At 32.8% G+C, this 19754-nt stretch overlaps 1 protein-coding gene across 1 annotated transcript; it reads left to right on the forward strand.

The window, feature by feature from the left end:
* The first annotated feature begins 1255 nt into the window (after positions 1-1255).
* LOC144442088 (uncharacterized) lies at positions 1256-18985 on the forward strand. The gene is made up of 10 exons (XM_078131358.1): positions 1256-1345; positions 2473-2496; positions 4692-4887; positions 10665-10960; positions 11704-11818; positions 13401-13543; positions 15804-17094; positions 17387-17417; positions 18671-18937; positions 18982-18985. Exons 1-10 carry the CDS (start codon positions 1322-1324, stop codon positions 18983-18985), a joined length of 2391 nt encoding a protein of 796 aa, XP_077987484.1. The 5' UTR covers positions 1256-1321.
* Positions 18986-19754: the final 769 nt, after the last annotated feature.

Below are 19754 nucleotides of genomic sequence, written 5' to 3' on the forward strand. Positions count from 1 at the left end.
ATAAAGGAAGGATTATTTACTACCTTATTACTAGTTATATGCATTATTTATACTAGAGTTTAATTGGATATAAGTCCTTCTGTATAAAATATTCTTGGTAAATATCATGTACTTCACTCTTATTCAAAAGAAATATATATAATGATGTACAATTTTTAATTTAGTTATAGATTACTAGTTCGTTATGTAAATGTATGTATACATTTTATTACATAATAGATTTCTGTCATGTGTTGTAGTAAATTGGACAAATATTTGAGTGTATCTAGATAGACAGTAAATATATTTATTTTACATATGTCACACTAATTTACAGTGTAGTTGATCATCAATGTCATGAATTATATAAATAATAGCTTTCTTTTTATCCTTCTTTCCTGTGAACTCAATATTATGTCTGTCCATCCTTGTCTGGAAATGAACACAACTATTCTACAGATTGTAAGTTATAATAAAGGAAGGGTTATTTACTACCTTATTACTAGTTATATGCATTATTTATATTTGAGTTTAATTGATATAAGTCCTTGTCTATAAAATATTCTTGGTAAATATCATGTACTTCACACTTATTCAAAAGAAATATATATAATGATGTAAATTCTTTTATTTAGTTATAGATTACTAGTTCGTTATGTAAATGTATGTATACAGATTATTACGGAATAGATTTTAGTCATGTGTTGTATTAAAATGGACAAATATTTGAGTGTATCTAGATAGACAGTAAATGTATTCATTTCACATATGTCACACTAATTTAAAGTGTAGTTGATCATCAATGTCATGAATTATATAAATAATATCTTTCTTTTTATCCTTCTTTCCTGTGAATTTTAATATCCTGTCTATCCATCCCTGTCTGGAAATGAACACAACTATTCTACAGGTTGTAAGTTATAATATAGGAAGGATTATATACTACCTTATTACTAGTTATATACATTATTTATATTAGAATTTAATTGGATATAAGTCCTTGTGTATAAAATATTCTTGGTAAATATCATGTACTTCACACTTATTCAAAAGAAATATATATAATGATGTAAATTTTTTTAATTTAGTTATAGATTACTAGTTCGTTATGTAAATGTATGTATGCAGATTATTTCGGAATAGATTTCAGTCATGTGTGGTATTAAAATGGACAAATATTTGAGTGTATCTAGATAGACAGTAAAGATATTCATTTCATATATGTCAAAGTAATTTACAGTGTAGTTGATCATCAATGTCATGAACTATATAAATAATATCTTTCTTTTTATCCTTGTCTCCTGTGAATTTTAATATCCTGTCTATTCATCCTTGTCTGGAAATGAACACAACTACTCTACAGGACGTAAGTTATAATAAAGGAAGGATTATTTACTACCTTATTACTAGTTATATGCATTATTTATATTAGAGTTTAATTGGATATAAGTCCTTGTATATAAAATATTCTTGGTAAATATCATGTACTTACACTTATTCAAAAGAAATATATATACTGATGTAATTTTTTATTTCGTTATAGATTACTAGTTATTTATATAAATGTATGTATACATTTTATTACTTAATAGATTTCTGTCATGTGTGGTAGTAAATTGGACAAATATTTGAGTGTATCTAGATTGACAGTAATGATATTAATTTCACATATGTCACACTTATTTACAGTGTAGTTGATCATCAATTTTAATGAATTATATACAAATATCTTTCTTTCTTTTTCTCCTTTGAATTTCAATATCTTGTATTTCAATGAATTTGAAGTGCCCAGTTAAAAATTAATTTGTTTGTTCCTTGGATTAAATGTTCACATCACTTTTACTCTGCCTGTAAATTGAAATTGAAGAATGTTTATTTTTTGCGAATTATCTAATTACAATTGAATCATGTACACATCAAATGTCCTTTTTCAATATCTGAAATGCAATTCTGAAATCAAATATTTCAGCTGAAGATGTGATTGAGTAAGTTGTTAGAAAACTGTGTATAAAGCAATATCTACAGAGATGATCATAGATTAGACCTCTTCCAGCTGAACTTCAATTACAATTTCATAAACTATTTTTTATAAATGTCTTTCTTGTTTCTGCCAATGAATTTGAATATCCTGTCTGCCCTTCCTTGTCTGGAAATGAACACAACCACTCTACAGCCTATAAGTTATGATTCATAATACTTCCAAGACTAATTATTCAATTGTAAGAATTTAAGGTCTTATTCACAAATTATATGTTTTAAAAAAGATATGAATTACAATAACAACAAAAATGCATGTATTAAATATGTCATATTGACTGTGCAATGGCAGAGTGGCGACAGAAACTTATATAATATTGCCATGGAGCCAACTCCTAAATACATATTAATATTCTTCTCTTTTGAGATAGGTATCGATGAGGTTTAATTAATGTTCTTTTTTTATCCATTTCTTCCACTGTCGTCCGCTTTGTTGTTAATCTCTATGGTGATTAGTTTAATATTGATGTGATAAAGAGGGTAAGTACTAAAAACAATCATGAAATTGTAAAAGTCATGTTTAACTATGAATTGGCATTATGGCAATATGAATAAATATATCACATGTTTTAAAGTTTACATGAAATGCTAGTAATTTCATTGGCTTTTAAAGTCTATTTTAGCTTTTAAAAAATGGGTTCATATTCCTAGTTTGTGCGCATCAGCTAGAAAGTCTCAAAAGTAGTTGTCTCTCTGATCCTTACAGAGTTTCAAAATGTTGTTTTAGCAAAGGTCATGTTCAATATTTATTTATGAATCACTAATTATCAGTACCTGCAATACCATTTTACCTCTTGCTAGTGGCTCATAATAGAAGAGCTAGACTTCATTGCAATGGGTGTTGTATAGTACATTGACTATTTGTATAGCTGTTTCCGTTAGATAAGGGAACCGTCATTATTTACAGTGGGGTGGAGGGTCAGAGGAATTGAGGGGGGGCACTCGAAAATGTCAATATCTTAGGGGATTACTGGAAAATAAGAGAAACGGGGGAGGGGGTACTCAAACAAAATTGTCACTCATCAGTGTGATGCACTATCATATATAATACTCTGAAGTAAACTTTTAATACAACAAAAAATGTAACTTTTATTTTCAACTTAAATATAATAAACAAATGATGTAGTAAAAATACTTCATGTAAGTTCTCGTTTCTACTGTTTTATACAGATACCCTCTAGAAATTTCTCTGAAAATACACAAACTGTTTTAATATGGCATTGTAATTATATTATCAATGATTTTTTAGCAGTACTGTATCCTACTTTGAGTTGAAAACATTAGATGACAACACTTTGCTATTACAGATTACATATCAACTGTGTATATAACATCTTTGAGATCTGATCATGTTTATGTCTGACAATTTTAAAATGGTCCAAGTTCTGTGCCATTCAGGAAAGTACAGACATTCAACACTTGGTAGAAGTGACAATAATAAATATGACAAATAAAATAGTAAAGATTGTGAAAATAAAGTGTGTATACATGTATACTATATGAATAAAATATTATAAATGTCTGTGGTTCAACCTTTTATGAATTCAGTAAAAGTATGAATTGCAATCAATTCCTGTTGAGACTATAAGTGTGGATATGTAGAAAAATGTAATAAAGCTTTTGCTGTAGAACAGCTTAGAAAAAAGAAAGCATTTAAAACTCCTATGTCACATCCATTCAAGAAAATCATTATTCTTATTTTTTAGTTAAAGAAGCTGTAACTTGTTTCTTCACTATCCCTGATTATAGCAGTATGGCTTTCAAAAACACTATTCAAAAATTTATAAAACCGATTTTTCCTTTCACCAAACGTGATTTTCTAAATTGTTCAAAGTGGTCTATCAGGACGCAGTGTAATGGAATTGTTCTGGACAATTAAACATTTTTGGAAAAGGATAATTGCAACATAATTACATCCATTGTTTACTATATAATTATTTTAAAATAATTATTCTATCAAACAATTTGATTCATATTAAATGAAATGAAAGAGTCACTGCCTTCTAAAAACACATCACTTTATATTATTAATATATGCAGTGTGTGTGTGTATGTGGGGAGGGGAGTGTCACTCAAATGTATCATGTCAGATGGGGGTGATATTAATGTTTTTGAGCAAAACGGTGGAGGGGGGGCTTCCCATATTTCAATTTTTTCATTACCATTCTTGCAACCCCCCCCCCCAGCCATAAATAATAACAGCCCCATAAGTAAACTGCCAAGTTCAGATGAGGATTAGCACTAAGGAGTCTGACAGATTTAGAGAGAAAGTTGGCCAAATATAAAAGAAGAATCCCAAAGTAATTCTCATGACTCTTATAAGACAACACTCATACAAGAATGAATGATATGTATACATGTGTTTTCTATATAATTTATACTTATCTATTATTTTTGTTTTTGTTGTTTCTGCATGTTGTTTATGACTCTAGATAATGTATTTTTACATTATGTCATGTCATATACTATACTACTAAACTATACTATGGTTGAACCCTGGCCTTTAATATACATTTGTATTAGATTACACGTTTTCTGAGATAAGCTCCTCTCAAACACTCTTTTGACTAAATGTGAAATCCCAAAAAAAAATCACAGACTGGTAGAGACAATTAAAGTGAGATAGTCGTATTATAATTATAGGAATTAACAATGAAGCTCGTTCTATTACACAGCAACTTGAAAAGGCAGCTAATCAGAAAGGTACTCATAAAAAACTATATCGTGGACGGATAATGTTTGTTGGAGCTTTTGGTTCCGGAAAAACATCAACTAAACGGAGTCTTTTCAACGAAGCATTTGAGGATTTACACTTGAGTACAGATGGAGCTGATATTTATGGCATTGATATAACTGAATGGATAATTAAAGGTAATTTACTTTAAAGGCTTATATTTTCACTAAAAGAATTAGAATGTTGTGGATAGTAAGATCACATACACTATATTAAGGGACAAGATTCGATGTTGAATGAAAAACTTAATGTACACCCCCTTTTCCAATATGGCCGCCTGGCAGCCATTTTGTTTGAGATTAATTTATATGTCCAAAGCCATAAGTCAGACATGCTTGAACAGATCTCATTCAAAGTTGATTAGGACAGTGGTCTATGACATACATGTCCATGTCCATTTTCGTTGTGATACGATCCAATATGGCTGCCTGGCAGCCATTTTGTTTGTGAATTTTCCATGTCCAAAGCCATAACTCAGACATGCTTGAACAGATCTCATTCAAAGTTAGTATTAGGACAGTGTTCTATGATATACATGTGCATATCCATTTTCGTCGTGTTACGATCCAATATGGCTGCCTGGCAGCCATTTTGTTTGTGAATTTTCCATGTCCAAAGCAATAACTCAGACATGCTTGAACAGATCTCATTCAAAGTTGGTATTATCACAGTGTTCTATGACATACATGTGCATATTCATTGTTGTTGTGATACGATCCAATATGGCCGCCTGGCAGCCATTTTGTTTGCGATTTTTCTATGTCCAAAGACATAACTCAGACATGCTTGAATAGATCATATTCAAAGTTGGTATTAGGACAGTGTTCTATGACATACATGTGCATATCCATTTTCATCGTGATATGATTCCCCCATACCCGACCAATCCTGTTGTAGGCATGTTCCATGTCCAACAAGCAGACACAACATATCTAAGTCTGTTTGGTTTAAGTTCACAAGTGTTGTTGCGTGATCAGAGTAGTGATAATTCCTTAAAACCCAATCATAGCGGGGACTATGGCATTCTCAATGACTTGTTATATGTGTAAGGTGTGAAAGAAAAGTTAATTGTGTATTGTTCCCAAAAATCAAATTTTTATCACATTTTTCAACCAAAGTGCACATCTCTGGTGAGGTCATTTTCATTTTTACAATTCTCCTTCTACATACCCTAAGTAATACCCCCATCAAATATCAAGACGACCAGTCTTGCGGTGTTTGACTTGAAGTCATTACATACATACACACATCTACACATGCATTCTTATTCAATGCATCAATGCATTCAAATATACATACTTATATTGCACATTCACAGACATACAAATGTACGTGTTTACACACACACACACACATACATACATACATACAACATAGAAATGCATAAGGATGAGTTATACAGCCCGAATATATAAATACAATCCGATACTTTGAATCAAAGTTCCTTATCAAGGCACGACATAAAGCAGGTTACCACCCAACTATATATCTAAATGTTATGGAATAGAATGACAACTGCGCAAGTATTTATCAATGGTTAGGTACAGGCAAAAAGATTTTTAAATCACGTGCACCATAAAGAACCACATAGAACATGCCTGAAAGAGAGAATAAGTGTAGATATTAGGGAATGATATAAATAATGTATTAATTCCATGGGGGTCCAGCATACATACATACATACATACATACATAAATACATACATATATACATACATACATACATACATACATACACATTTTATTTATTATTTATTAAGCCGTGTACACAAGAAGTGACATTGGCAAGAAAATATACCAAATGAAACACTGATGTTTACAACGTCTTGAAAATATTAGGTATATCACTGAGATATTTAGCTGTGACACTTGGTAGGGTATCATCTACAAATGAAAAAAATTTACTTAAATAGAGAATGATTATCAAATTTAAGTAACTGCGACTGTAAACTAAATAAAATGTCCAAGTATTCATCTCTTATCTTCTGATTTTTTTTCATTTTTACACAGTAATGCACAGTGAAATTCATCTCCAATACTCGAGCTACACAAGGTGCATAATCTCTGTTTTCTTTCAATGTTCTTGTAACAGCCAGTTTCAATTGGTTTGAAATCCTTAATTTTGTAACAGATATTCTATCAAAAGTGTTTCTAACAACAGATAAATATTTTTCACATTGAAAAGTGAACTTAATTTTTGAATAAACACGAAGTTTATTGTAACTTGCCACAGATTTCTTCCACAAGTCAATAAATTTTGATTTCAAAGAATCTTTAACTTTCTTTAATATAGTAGACAATTTATAATTCTCACCAACTATAAAATGGGAACAGTTACATAATGAAAATACTAAATGAACAAAATCAAGATATATGGAATGGTGTTTTTCATGCAACCTCAATTCTAATTTGTATGCATAATCAAGTAAAGATGCCTCTTTAACTTGTTTTAACCGAAACCAATATTTGACAACATTTTCAATAACAGTAATTAGTAATGGAAAACGACCTAATTCACCTAAACATGCATGAATACATGATGTTTTGTTAACTCCAAGCATATATCTGCATTCTTTTATGTGTGTAAATTCAATATCATTCATCATAGGCTTAGGAAAGTATTCATTGAATTTACCAACATCAACTCTACGGAATATGTAGGCACCCCAAACTTCAGATCCATATAATAATATTGGTTTGACCAAAGAGTCAAAGAGATGCAATTGAACATCAACTTAAACTCCATTATGTGTATTAAAGTTAGTGTACAAGCAAACAGAGATCTCAAAGCTTTATTCTCAAAGCCACTCTAGTATTTTTGAAATTTCCTGAAGGGGTTAATGAAATACCTAAATAAGTGTAGGATGCAACAATATCCATTCTTTCATTATAAATAAAGAAACTATATTTAAGTGGTTTAAAATTAGAATTGAACACCATAACTTTTGTCTTTTTAAGACTCACTGTTAGTTGCTATTTGTTACATTCATTGCATTTGTTGGATTCAAGTAATCTCAGTGAATGTTGTAAACCATGACTAGAAGTTGACATTACAATATCATCAGCGAACATAAGGATCGGTAATTTCTTATCTATCAACAAGGGAGGATCAATACATTTTCTGTGAAGTAACATTGGCAAATCATTAATGAATAGGTTGAACAGTGTGGGACTTAGATTACAACCTTGTCTGGTACCAATATTATTATAAATACACGTGATGACTTGTTTTGATAATTTGTAGAACAATCCTAAATGCCAAACACTATCAAAAGCTTTCTTAAGCAACAAGCAAACACATGTTTTGATCTACTTTTTTTGTAGAACATACATACATACATACATACTTATAGGATATTATATATATATATATATATATATATATATATATATATATATATATATATATATATATATATATATATATATATATAATTGACTGGATGTAGATAAAACCACATAAAAGTGCTCAATACGGGTAGTAGAGCGAATTATATACAGGTTTTGAAAATTTGAACCAAATTATATGCTATAGACCCTACAGAACCGTTTCGTAAGGTGCGTAGTCCTCACTCATCAGGGGTAGAATGGAATATAGTATCTGCGTTTCCTTACCGTTAAATATATATATATATACACAAAATACACAAGTTATGGTACGGAGCCGTTACTCAGAGTTTCACGCTTGAATGCGATCATCGGACGATCATCGCATTCAAGCGTGAAACTCTGAGTAACGGCTCCGTACCATAACTTGTGTATTTTGTGTAAATACAGCTCTACTTCGCAGTATTGAGCGCTTTTCCTTCAGTTTATGACTTACCTCTTACATTGAATTAGTATATATATATATATATATATATATATATATATATATATATATATATATATATATATATATATATATATATATATATATATATATATATATATATATATATATATATATATAATTCAGATATATAGTCGGGTGCTTTATATCATGCGTTGATATTGTAGATAATGAATTTTGATTCCAAGCGTCGGATTGTATTTATTTATTTGGACTGTATAATTCGTTCCTTATGTATTTTTTTTCTACATACATACATACATACATACACACACACATGCACACATTTCACCATGCGTAGAACACTCAACCCCATCGTAGCATTATTTTGTTGGATGGGAACTTAAATGGTCCAACTCCTCACCCCAACTCCCAAGCTTAACCATTATTTTTTTATCCAATATTGAAATATTGACTTTGCCCTTAAAGTACATATCTTCATTTCAGCAATACACAAAAAAGATGTTTACTTCAGTGACAGAAATTGATATATTACAATAATTCAGAATTGACTTTCACTAGCTTCGCATCATTTCTTTCTAAACTCATAACTTTGAACGTCATGACGTTGAACTGACCTGCAGAGATAGAAAAGCTGTGGGAATACATCACTAGGTTACAATAATTATTTTATGGGTGCTTAAGTATTTCTTGAGAAGTAATTCAATAATACAGTAATATATGATGATAAATTTTTCAACATCAATGTCACTAATATTTTGATATGATCTCTGCAATGAAGCTTAGGTACAAAACATTTATTTTGGTCAACAAATATGTCATAAAATACTTGGTATATTATTACAGAGAGTTGAACACTTCAAATTGCACATTTTGTGTATGGCCAGGCCAGGGCAAAACCGTTCACACTTGTTTTTGTGACCCTGGCTAAGGCCCGGAGCAAAGGGTGGTTTAACCTGCCATTCCCAGGTCATGGTCTGGACCAAATTTGCTGAGGTGAACACAGACCTGGTCCTAGATGAATACTAAATACAAATCCTTACAGCAGTATATGACATGGATCTTCCCACCAACTCTTGCTACATAAACGTGACCAAATAGTTTGATTCACAGTTTCTATCAAAGAAACACATGCATACAGGGATAGTAAGAAAAAGTCTGAATCACCGGAAAGCAATGTCTAAAATGACGATACAGTCTAGATAGTTCAGCTCCTTGATGCGTCGCTTCATCAAACTATCTTGACAGACTACTTTGAAATCTCCAACTTGTCAACATTTTCCTCTGGAAATGCAAAACACGTAAAACAAATCAGGAACACTACAAAAAGCATTCTGTTGTCGAAGTCAGCCATGTTGACAATGGTACAGTGCTGACGGGCTCTGTGCACTGCTTTTTGTCCCAGCCTGGATCACAGATAAGTAAATGTGTTACTTATCAGTGCCTGGATGGACACAAAAAGCAAAACAAAATTTAAGCCGAGGTTAATTTGTTTACTGGAACCAGGCCATAACCAAGATTTTCAGTAATGTGAACGAAGTAATTACTGTCATTCTTGCCAGTTTTGCACAATACAAGATATCAAATTTCCCATTTTTAATATAAAGGAAATAATCAAAGTTTACAATAGAAAGTGTCACTGTTGTTTCTTGCTGTATATACATGAAACCTGCACTATTATTTCATCATTGCAATGGCATCACTATGTAATTGCAAGTATATTTTGTTACCCTGTTCAATGGAACCACACACTTTATTAGACAATTTAGACCTTTGGCACTTTAAGTAGAACACTGAATACATATTGAGGTGTTGCAGTTTAGTTGCATGTAGAACCAAATTTCTAACAGAACGTCGACAATACACTAAGACTCAGTAACTTTTGATTTCAAGATATTTACACACATTAGTTAGCTCATTAATTAGCAATCTACTAGTGCCAGGACACAAAATTAGAATTTATATAATTTGCGTAATCGACCAAGATTAAATAATGGATATAAAATGTAAGTAATCAATTATTGTTTTTCAAACACCCCTTCCACTTTCACTGTATTTTAACAATTGTATTGTAGTCAGAATATAAAGTTTAATGATGTTAATATTTATTTCATTTGACAGACTATGAATACCAAGGAGAGCAGTCATTGGATGAAACAAGACAGATGATGGAAGATGCAGTTGTGTCTGGAATCAAAAAGCAACAAGATGATGATGAATCATTCATCGGTATGCAACCAGCTACGACCAAAACGAGGAAGATTCTAGAAGATTTAAAATCAACAGCTGAGACTGATAATGATTTTTGTAGACGTATAGATGAACGTTTGAAAACTGTCGAGGATGTTGATAAGCCAGATCTGTTCTTCAGTCTGTGGGATACTGCTGGACAGATTTTATATTATATAACACATCAGGTACAACCTGTATAGCATTGTTGTAATATCTATCCAATATTTTCTCTAAACCTGGGGAATCAATTTGACCTTGAAAACATTAATTTTCTTACAGTATTAAATTAAAATTTCTAAGTGTTTCATTGTTGACAATGATGTTCAGCAGATAACTAAGTAATGATATGTGAATAATTTTACCCTCATAAATTATATGTAACGAGGGTTTCGCTCTCACTTTATAATACACATATCAATTAGGGTTTAATTTACATTGAGAACTTATATAACTACCAACAAAAAGAGGGATATTGTGGAAGAATAAAAATTAACATTTGAAAAGGATGGCAGTTTAGCATCGTGTACCATACAGGTTTTGGACGAAAATAGCAAAATGTATATATCAATTGCAATCTATGATTGTTTTGAGTTATGCCCTTGTATCAGTGAATGAATGGGTGAGTAAAAGACACAAAATAAGAAAGAGAGAGAGAGAGAGAGAGAGAGAGAGAGAGAGAGAGAGAGAGAGAGAGGGACAGACAGACAGACAGACAGACAGACAGACTACAGCAGGATATCACAAATTGCTGAACTTACACTACCAAAAGGAGACATGTTCAAAAAAGACATACAAAGATATAGAAAATGAGGAGTGGGGAGATTTTAAAGTGGTGAGAAAAATAAGGTGTCAATGGAAGAGTTAAATATAATTTATTTTGATATGAATCGTAGTGTCGGCATTGTCGATTTCTATTTGTGCATTGCAGGTATTCCTAGCACACAGAGTTATCTACATTCTTGTAACAGATCTCACGAAAGCACTGGATGACATCATCTCATCAAACACAGAAGGGCCTATAAGGGATGATTGGACAGTCAAAGGTTTGACATGAGCATATACAAATTACTGGATTACTAATTGAATCAATTTTAGTTTAATTAATTTAACCAATATATATATAAGTTTATATGATGTTACCAATGGCAACCAACCTTCGCTGACAAGCCACACACAATAGAAGGCAGTTAACATGATTGATTGTCAGGATTGAGCTGTTTGCATACATTAGCCATGTCCCCATTGAAATAACCATAGTGTAATAAATGACATAGGAATCCCAAACACAATATGATGAAACAACACAATTCAATATAATTATCGTCTACCATTGGACATGAAAACTTACCTGATTTGAAAGTCTAGCTGCCTATCTCAGTCACAGTAATATTACAATGCATTTGATAATTTTTCACAACATTGATTTTAGTTTATGGGAATTCAAACTTGCACATATTGTAGGATTACATTATTTATATTTTATATTAACCAATTGAACTTTGTGAAGTGTAATGGTAGAACTAATTTGTCGATTAATTTCATCATACATATGATGACATTGACTGATTGAAGAATGAGTGATGTAATAGTACAATTGATTTGAAAAAGCTGTGGCAGTCCCGGCCATCTAGTTAGTTGCTGGCCAACAAAACAAGATAGACAGTAAGAAAGAAGATGTTTCTTTGACAAAAGTAAGAATCTTTAAATAAACTGTCATCACTATTGTCCCTTGAGACACTACATGTATTAGGTTGAGTGTGCACTTACACTGTTATCAAATCATTGATGAACAAGTCAGACATAATCCACAATGCGAATACTATTGTACACACCTATAAATACACAAAGCTCAAGGAAATATGATAATGAATTTGAGAACTAGTCATTGCTACTTTTACCAGCAGCACGAGGTGGATGTAAATGAAAATGTGGTATCTACTGTATACAGGAAATTCATCATTGCTACTGCACCTCCTTGCTTTTCCTATACACATGGTTTACATTACAATAATTTTAGTGCAAAACAACATTTTCATGCTATTATATCATATAATAACATTTCATTTACCATCTCACGATATGAAATATCATGCAAAGAATTGTCATGTGTTCTAATACATGTATCATAAAATAACAAGTACACTAAATGAGCAAATTACTGTCACCAGAAATTTGAAAAACTATCATCTTCAAAAACGTATACTGTTATAAAATTTAAAAAACAAAATGAATGAATAGATTAATTTGTATTTGATATGTATTGTATGGCTGCAATTGAGTTTGTAGTTTTTACTACTTCACAGTGACAGATTGTTAGAAGACCTCTTTCATGTCTCACTTACATTGCTTGTAATATATGCCACTGTAAAAGTAATACTATTTTAAATATAGATGTGAGCATGTTCAATGACATGTATTATTGCCATATGCATTTTAGAAAATAAATATTCAGCAATAATTTCTGTAATCTCCAGCAACCATGGCCACAGCAACTGCAAATCATAAATTTTCAGAAAAGTCAGTTGTGCTGCAATGCCATTGCCACCATTTTGCATTTTGATACTTTTTCAAGCAATATTAATGTTTGTACCTATTCTCAATATACGTTGATCTTCCCCTTTTTAGAATTCCTATCATTCTGGATGAATTCTATTCATGCACATGGAACACCTGAACCTGACCCATTTAGAGGCTCAAAGTCAGAAAGACAGATAACAGCATCACCACCTGTTATCATAGTTGGAGCAAAGAAAGATTTACTCATTAAGGTAAAATTAAACTTAAAAACTGTCTTGGTATTCAGTGGAGACATTATTTTTGGTGTCTAGTTTGGAAATTATTGAAAGCAAACTGTTCACATAACAGGGATGTGATTTTGGTCAAAAATGTCATTTGTGGTAAAAAAAATCAGACAACAGGGCAGATTGTTCTGAAATGTGTTGGGAACATTCTTAGTGATGAGTAGATTAAATAAGAATTCTTCATTTGTGATATGCAAATTAGGTCTAAAATGTAGCTTTTGGTCGAAAAACCTTTTATTGCAAAACTGTCATACAGATTCAGCTGAAATTGAATGGGGATATATCTGCAGATGTGTAGTTCTGAAGGTGTATTCACAACATAATAATCCCATCAGCAATATGTAATTTTGGTGAAAAACTTTTTAAAAATTACATGGTGAATGGTTAAATTAGTTGGGGATGTTTCTGGAGGTGTTATTCTGTAGACATTGTTCAACATTTAGTGACACAACTGGCCCTAGTAACCATGGTCATTTTATTTGACCTTGAATATGATAATCTCGGTTACTCACCTTCTCGCCGCTGGGGGCTCTGCCTATGAGACCACCCCAAACGAGAGTCTGGGGAAATGAGATGCCAACTATCCCACACAGGAAGTAGACTATGGAGCAGTGCATCATGGGGAGTACGTCACATCCAACATTGCAGGCTGAACGATTTAGGTACCTTTGCTACAGATTATCACTTCACAAGTGACTGAAATATATTACAACAAACACTGGCCACCTAAACTTATTTTTTATGCTTGGAAGAAATGTACTGTGTGACTTCAGTCTGGGGGTAGTTGGAACATGGTTTCCCCTCACTCTCATTTGGGGAGATGTACATAGACAGAGCCACCAGCAGTGAGAGGTTTGGTAACAAAGACTGTGAATATGAAGGTCAAAGTTAAGTGTCGAATTAGTAAATTTTAGGTGCAGGCACTCGAGTTATTTATCTGGGTACACCGAATTTCTATTTGACCTTGAAGATGTAGGCTGTCAAATGTCAATGGCTTGAAAGTGTGAGCCTCTCTAAACATAAATTTGTGCAATCTCTGGATATAAACAAAATCCTATTTTATCTTGAAGGATGAGGTCATAGGTCGAGTTATAAAAAAGAAACTTACCCGAGAAAATATTGGCATTGATATCTAGATGTATTCAGGTTCTTGAGTTGTGGTAAAATTGTTTACGTTTTATGATAAATATGTTGTTGTTCAAGTTCACAAAAGGAAAGTGATGTGCACACATATACTCTACTGTTTCTGATAATTGTGTCACATTTGGTTGAAACTAGTCTGTCAGAGATAAAATCAATGCCTACAGATGGATGGACACAGGTAATTTTTGTAGCCATTGAAGGCTAAAACCTGTATGGGAAGGAGGCACTTTAAGCTAACCTATGAAGTAAGTAAGTTGTATAAATATTGCCACATAGTGGGGTATTTAGTTTAAGAATTGTACATGACATGATGATCCCATCAGTGATATGCAAATTAAGCCTAAAAATGTGTCGTTTTGGTCAAGTCTATTTTACCAAAAATTACTGAGCCGATGAAGCTAAGATATGGTGGGAATGTTCTGAGGGGTGTTTAGATTAAGATGTATTCTTGATATGATGATTGCATCAGTGATATGCAAATTAGGGCTAACAATGTATTATATTGGTCATAAATCTGTAACTCCAAAACTACAGAGCAGATTTGACTGAAATTTGGTGGGAACGTTTTTAGGGGTGTTTAATTTAAGAATTGTTCATAACATGATGATCCCATCAGCGATATGCAAATTAGGGCTAAGATGTGTCTTTTGGTTGAAAGCCTATAATTGAAATCTACTGGGCAGACTGGGATGAAATTTAATGGAGATGTCTATAGGGATGTAAATGTATGTACATCCCAATACAGCTCAGTAGTTTTGGAGTTTCAGTTTTTTGACCAAAACTCGTATCTTTTCCCCAAATCACACACTGATGGTAAGATCATTTTGATTTGAACAATTTCTCAACTAGTCACCAAAGGTAATATACCCCAAAAATATCATGGCAATCAGTTCAGCAGTTTTTGACTTTAAGTTGTTTACACACACACACACACACACACACACACACACACACACACACACACACACACACACACACACACACACACAGACAAACAGACAGACAGACAGACAGACACTTAGCCATGCCTATAGCACTGAACATAAGTTCATTTGTGCTAAAAGACATGACCCTTTCTTTTCAGGAATGCTCTACAAAGGAAGAAGAGCATGAACATCAAAGGGATATAGAGGAAGAAGCAAATAAACGACTGATGGCTATTGGAGATTATCTAAGGACAAACATTATTAAGGCCAGTGATCATATTGTAGCCAAGATTGCTGTTGACAACAAATCTAGGGAAGCAGGATATGCAAATGACCCCATGATAGAAGAACTTCGAAAACTGATAAAGAAGCTTGCAGTGGAGCATTTCTTCCTTGGTGAAATACCTGTGAAGTGGATTCATCTTGAACTGACTCTGAGGAAGATGAAGAAGGAGATGATGAAGCTGGAAGAAGTGTACAAGATAGGAGAGGAGATTGACCTGGACAGAAGTGAAGTAGACAAGGCTTTGAAGTTTTACCACAGTGTTGGTGAGATTTTACACTTTTCTGAGGATCCAGACCTAAAGAATACAGTAATCCTTGACATGGGATGGCTGGTTGGTTTATTCAAGTTGGTGATCACACAACCGTCTATTTATAGGAAGAACCCTCAAACTCCAGCAAGGGTCCACAACTTAGTTGATGAATTGTTCATTGATGGGAGATTACATGAAGAACTGGTGGAGTACATCCTCAAAGATCATCGCCGAATAGAAGATAAACAAGTTCTGCTGAAGATACTTGAAATGTATGATGTCATCTGTAAGAAACCTAAGTCATCAAATGAAGATCCTCAATCAGATATCTACTATTTGCCATACCTCCTTCAAAGACATGAAGAGAAAGATGTCATCTGTCCAAAAGAGAGTTCAACCTGCTGCCCACTCTACTTTCACTTCCCTGGTAATTTTCTTCCTGATGGACTTTACTACAGACTGGTTGTAAGGTGCTTCAAGCAATGGTCACAATGGATGTCATTGTTCAAACACCGCTGTCGCATCCTGGTCAATAATGATGAACATCTCAGTATTACCATATGCAAAATAGGCTCTGATATTGAGATAAGAGCACTGAATATTCCACCTGAGGGAGAAAAGCAAAATAAACTACAACCCCAGAGAGTTACAGATGTTCGAAGAAGAATAGAGAAAGAATTATCCCAGCTGATTCGAAACTTCTCACCTGGACTATCCTACAGGACCTGCCTGAAGTGTACTTGTCCTTATCACAAACCTGGACAGCTGGTTTCTGGTGGTAGAGATGTTGATGACAACTGCATTGCCATTGAAGTAACCCAAAGTGGTACAATCAAGACAGATGTTGTGACATGTGATAAGGGAGGTGTACCTCGCAAGGAACCTGACTTGTACGTATGGTACAATAGCACCAGTAAGTTGATATTCACTTTATTTGAATATGTGACAGATCATGAAGAGGTGACAATTTCATGCACATAAACAAAATTCACATACAATTTGTATTAATTTGTATCTTTTTGCCATCTTGATTGAAATTGATGTTGGTAGGGGTGTACAAGCAAATAGGAAACTTTCTGGTTTTAACAGTGATTATTACCTCAAATAAATAAATAAATAAATAAATAAATGTTTTTAAATTACTATTGTTATTATGTAACAATATTTAGTCGTAAATTTGATTTCCTTATCTTTTATATTTTTAGGTACTCAACGAAAAGAAGATGTGGATATTGAGTGAGTAAATAACTAAATAATGACATGCATGTACATTACCCCCATGCTACACACACTAAAAATATCTTTAGAGATTAATAGGTGTATGTGCAAATAGTGTATTTAAGGAGAAGTTTGGAAGTATGCCAAATTCATATGCACATTTTGATCTGTGCACAATAAAAATTGGTTCAAAGCTGTTCAATAATTGGCCTTGCTAGACTAGTGATCATAAAAATTGTGAAAGTGCAGATTACAATTGAATAATAATGACAAACCTTGAGGGTCATTTATCTCATACAAAAGCTATAGGTTGATTATTAAACTTAATTTCTTTACTATTTAGCTTAAAATGCAATATTAATATTCTGACAATTTGAACAATAAGTACCTCTTTTATACACACAATTGTGGACTCCCTAAGTTAACAGAAATTGATATAAAATGGCTTCTAATCTCATTTTAATTTACTTGTGGAGGGACATCAATGTCTTTGCATTTTCAAATTTCTCATTCAAAAAGCCATTAAACTGTAAAATTCCAGAAAATTCAAATTCATTATTACAAAGAAATCTAGGTAAACTTTTGTAGACATTTAGATGTTGACTTGTTCTCCTTTGTCTGCATTCTTTCAAAATTAAATCTTAATTTATGTTGCAATGATGGCTGTCACAATTAATTACTTTAAAAAAAATCAACTTTTCAATTATTTGTTCCTTTTTTACAACGAGTCCTTGATTAGGACAATGAGTTTATGAGTTTTGATTTTTTACATGAATTATTATCATGGAAGCAAGTATAATGACACCCCATTTTCAACCCATTATTACTAAGTACAAATGCTGTAAATTATTTTGGTGAAACTAACAAGACTTTCAAAAAGTGACATATTGTAGTACTATTCCCTAACATTTGTAAAACGGGATCGAGAAGGTAATTTCTGTGAGAAAGTATTTTGAACATTAAGACCATCATCTGACAACACCCATCTCTACCCCATATGGCAAAAGCTATATATATGCAAAGGAAAGATGACATTTTCAAAAAATGGCCAGTCATGTAACCCTGTCAGGCCCTGATAAAAAGTCATCTTCATAAAAAATTCATATTACTACACCACCATTACATATTATTATCTATGAATGTGAATCATTTTTATACTTAAATTCTGTATTCTGCTGTGTTAAACTATAATGTAGCTATTTTCCCAAGATCTCACTTTTCACTTCATATTAGATTTTTTCTCTAATGTTCTTTTACCAATCTGCTATCAGATCTGAAAATTGTGCAAGTAGAATAGATCCTTTATCAGAACTCTACCAGCAACTAGAGGGCGGCCTTGGTGAAGAGGATGAATACAAATTAAGAAATTTACTATCTGGCCGTCAACTGCCAAAACGAGAACTGGAAAGACTAGGAGGTCCTGCTCAAATATTTGCTGCACTGGAAGAGAGAGGGCTCATTGGGAAGAAGAATCTTGGATTCCTGAGAGAATTGTTAACCAAAATACACAGACGTCCATTGGTTGAACTTGTCACTGAGTATGAGGAAAATGATTCTACACAGGCTGCTCCCCAACCTACAGCTGAATTGGTTGAACTTGTCACTGATGAGGAAAATGATTCTACACAGGCTGCTCCCCAACCTACAGATACAGTGGTTGAACTTGTCACTGATGAGGAAAATGATTCTACACAGGCTGCTCCCCAACCTACAGATACAGTGGTTGAACTTGTCACTGATGAGGAAAATGATTCTACAGAAGCTGCTCCCCAACCTACAGCTGAAGCATCAAGACAACGGAAATGTTCATGTAATCTGATATAAGGTAACATACACCATGTATTCAAGTCATCATAAAACAATATTACATCTATCTTTCAGATGAGTGTATTTGGTAGTGTATTTTCACTAGCCTACCTGTAGACATGTAGGACTAATGCTACAACAACTATTTCCGATATCCTAACTGACATGTTGATTTTATTAATTTTCGTTTTGTCCAATAATTGTCTACAATGATAGCTGATCGTCACACTGGTCTAGAAGCCATACCTCACCACACAAAACTTTTGCAAAACATTAGCGTACATTTGAATAGAAGATGGTGTACATAATTATATTGAGGTCGCTTTTCCGTGATGGCACCTAATTGTGGATTCATCATGTGAGCTGATGGCACAATTTAAATATGTTTTATTCATGCATTCATTCAAAAATTGTCTATACAAGAATACCATTCGAGACAAGTGTGACACAGTGATCATTGTGGACTTGTTGGATAGAGAGAAAATTCAAAAAATAGCGCCAATGGCATTGTAGCACAATTGTATTTGGTTATTGCTATGGGCATGGTCA

This window comes from Glandiceps talaboti, chromosome 11 (genome assembly GCF_964340395.1).
Source record: "Glandiceps talaboti chromosome 11, keGlaTala1.1, whole genome shotgun sequence".
NCBI classification, from domain to species: domain Eukaryota; kingdom Metazoa; phylum Hemichordata; class Enteropneusta; family Spengelidae; genus Glandiceps; species Glandiceps talaboti.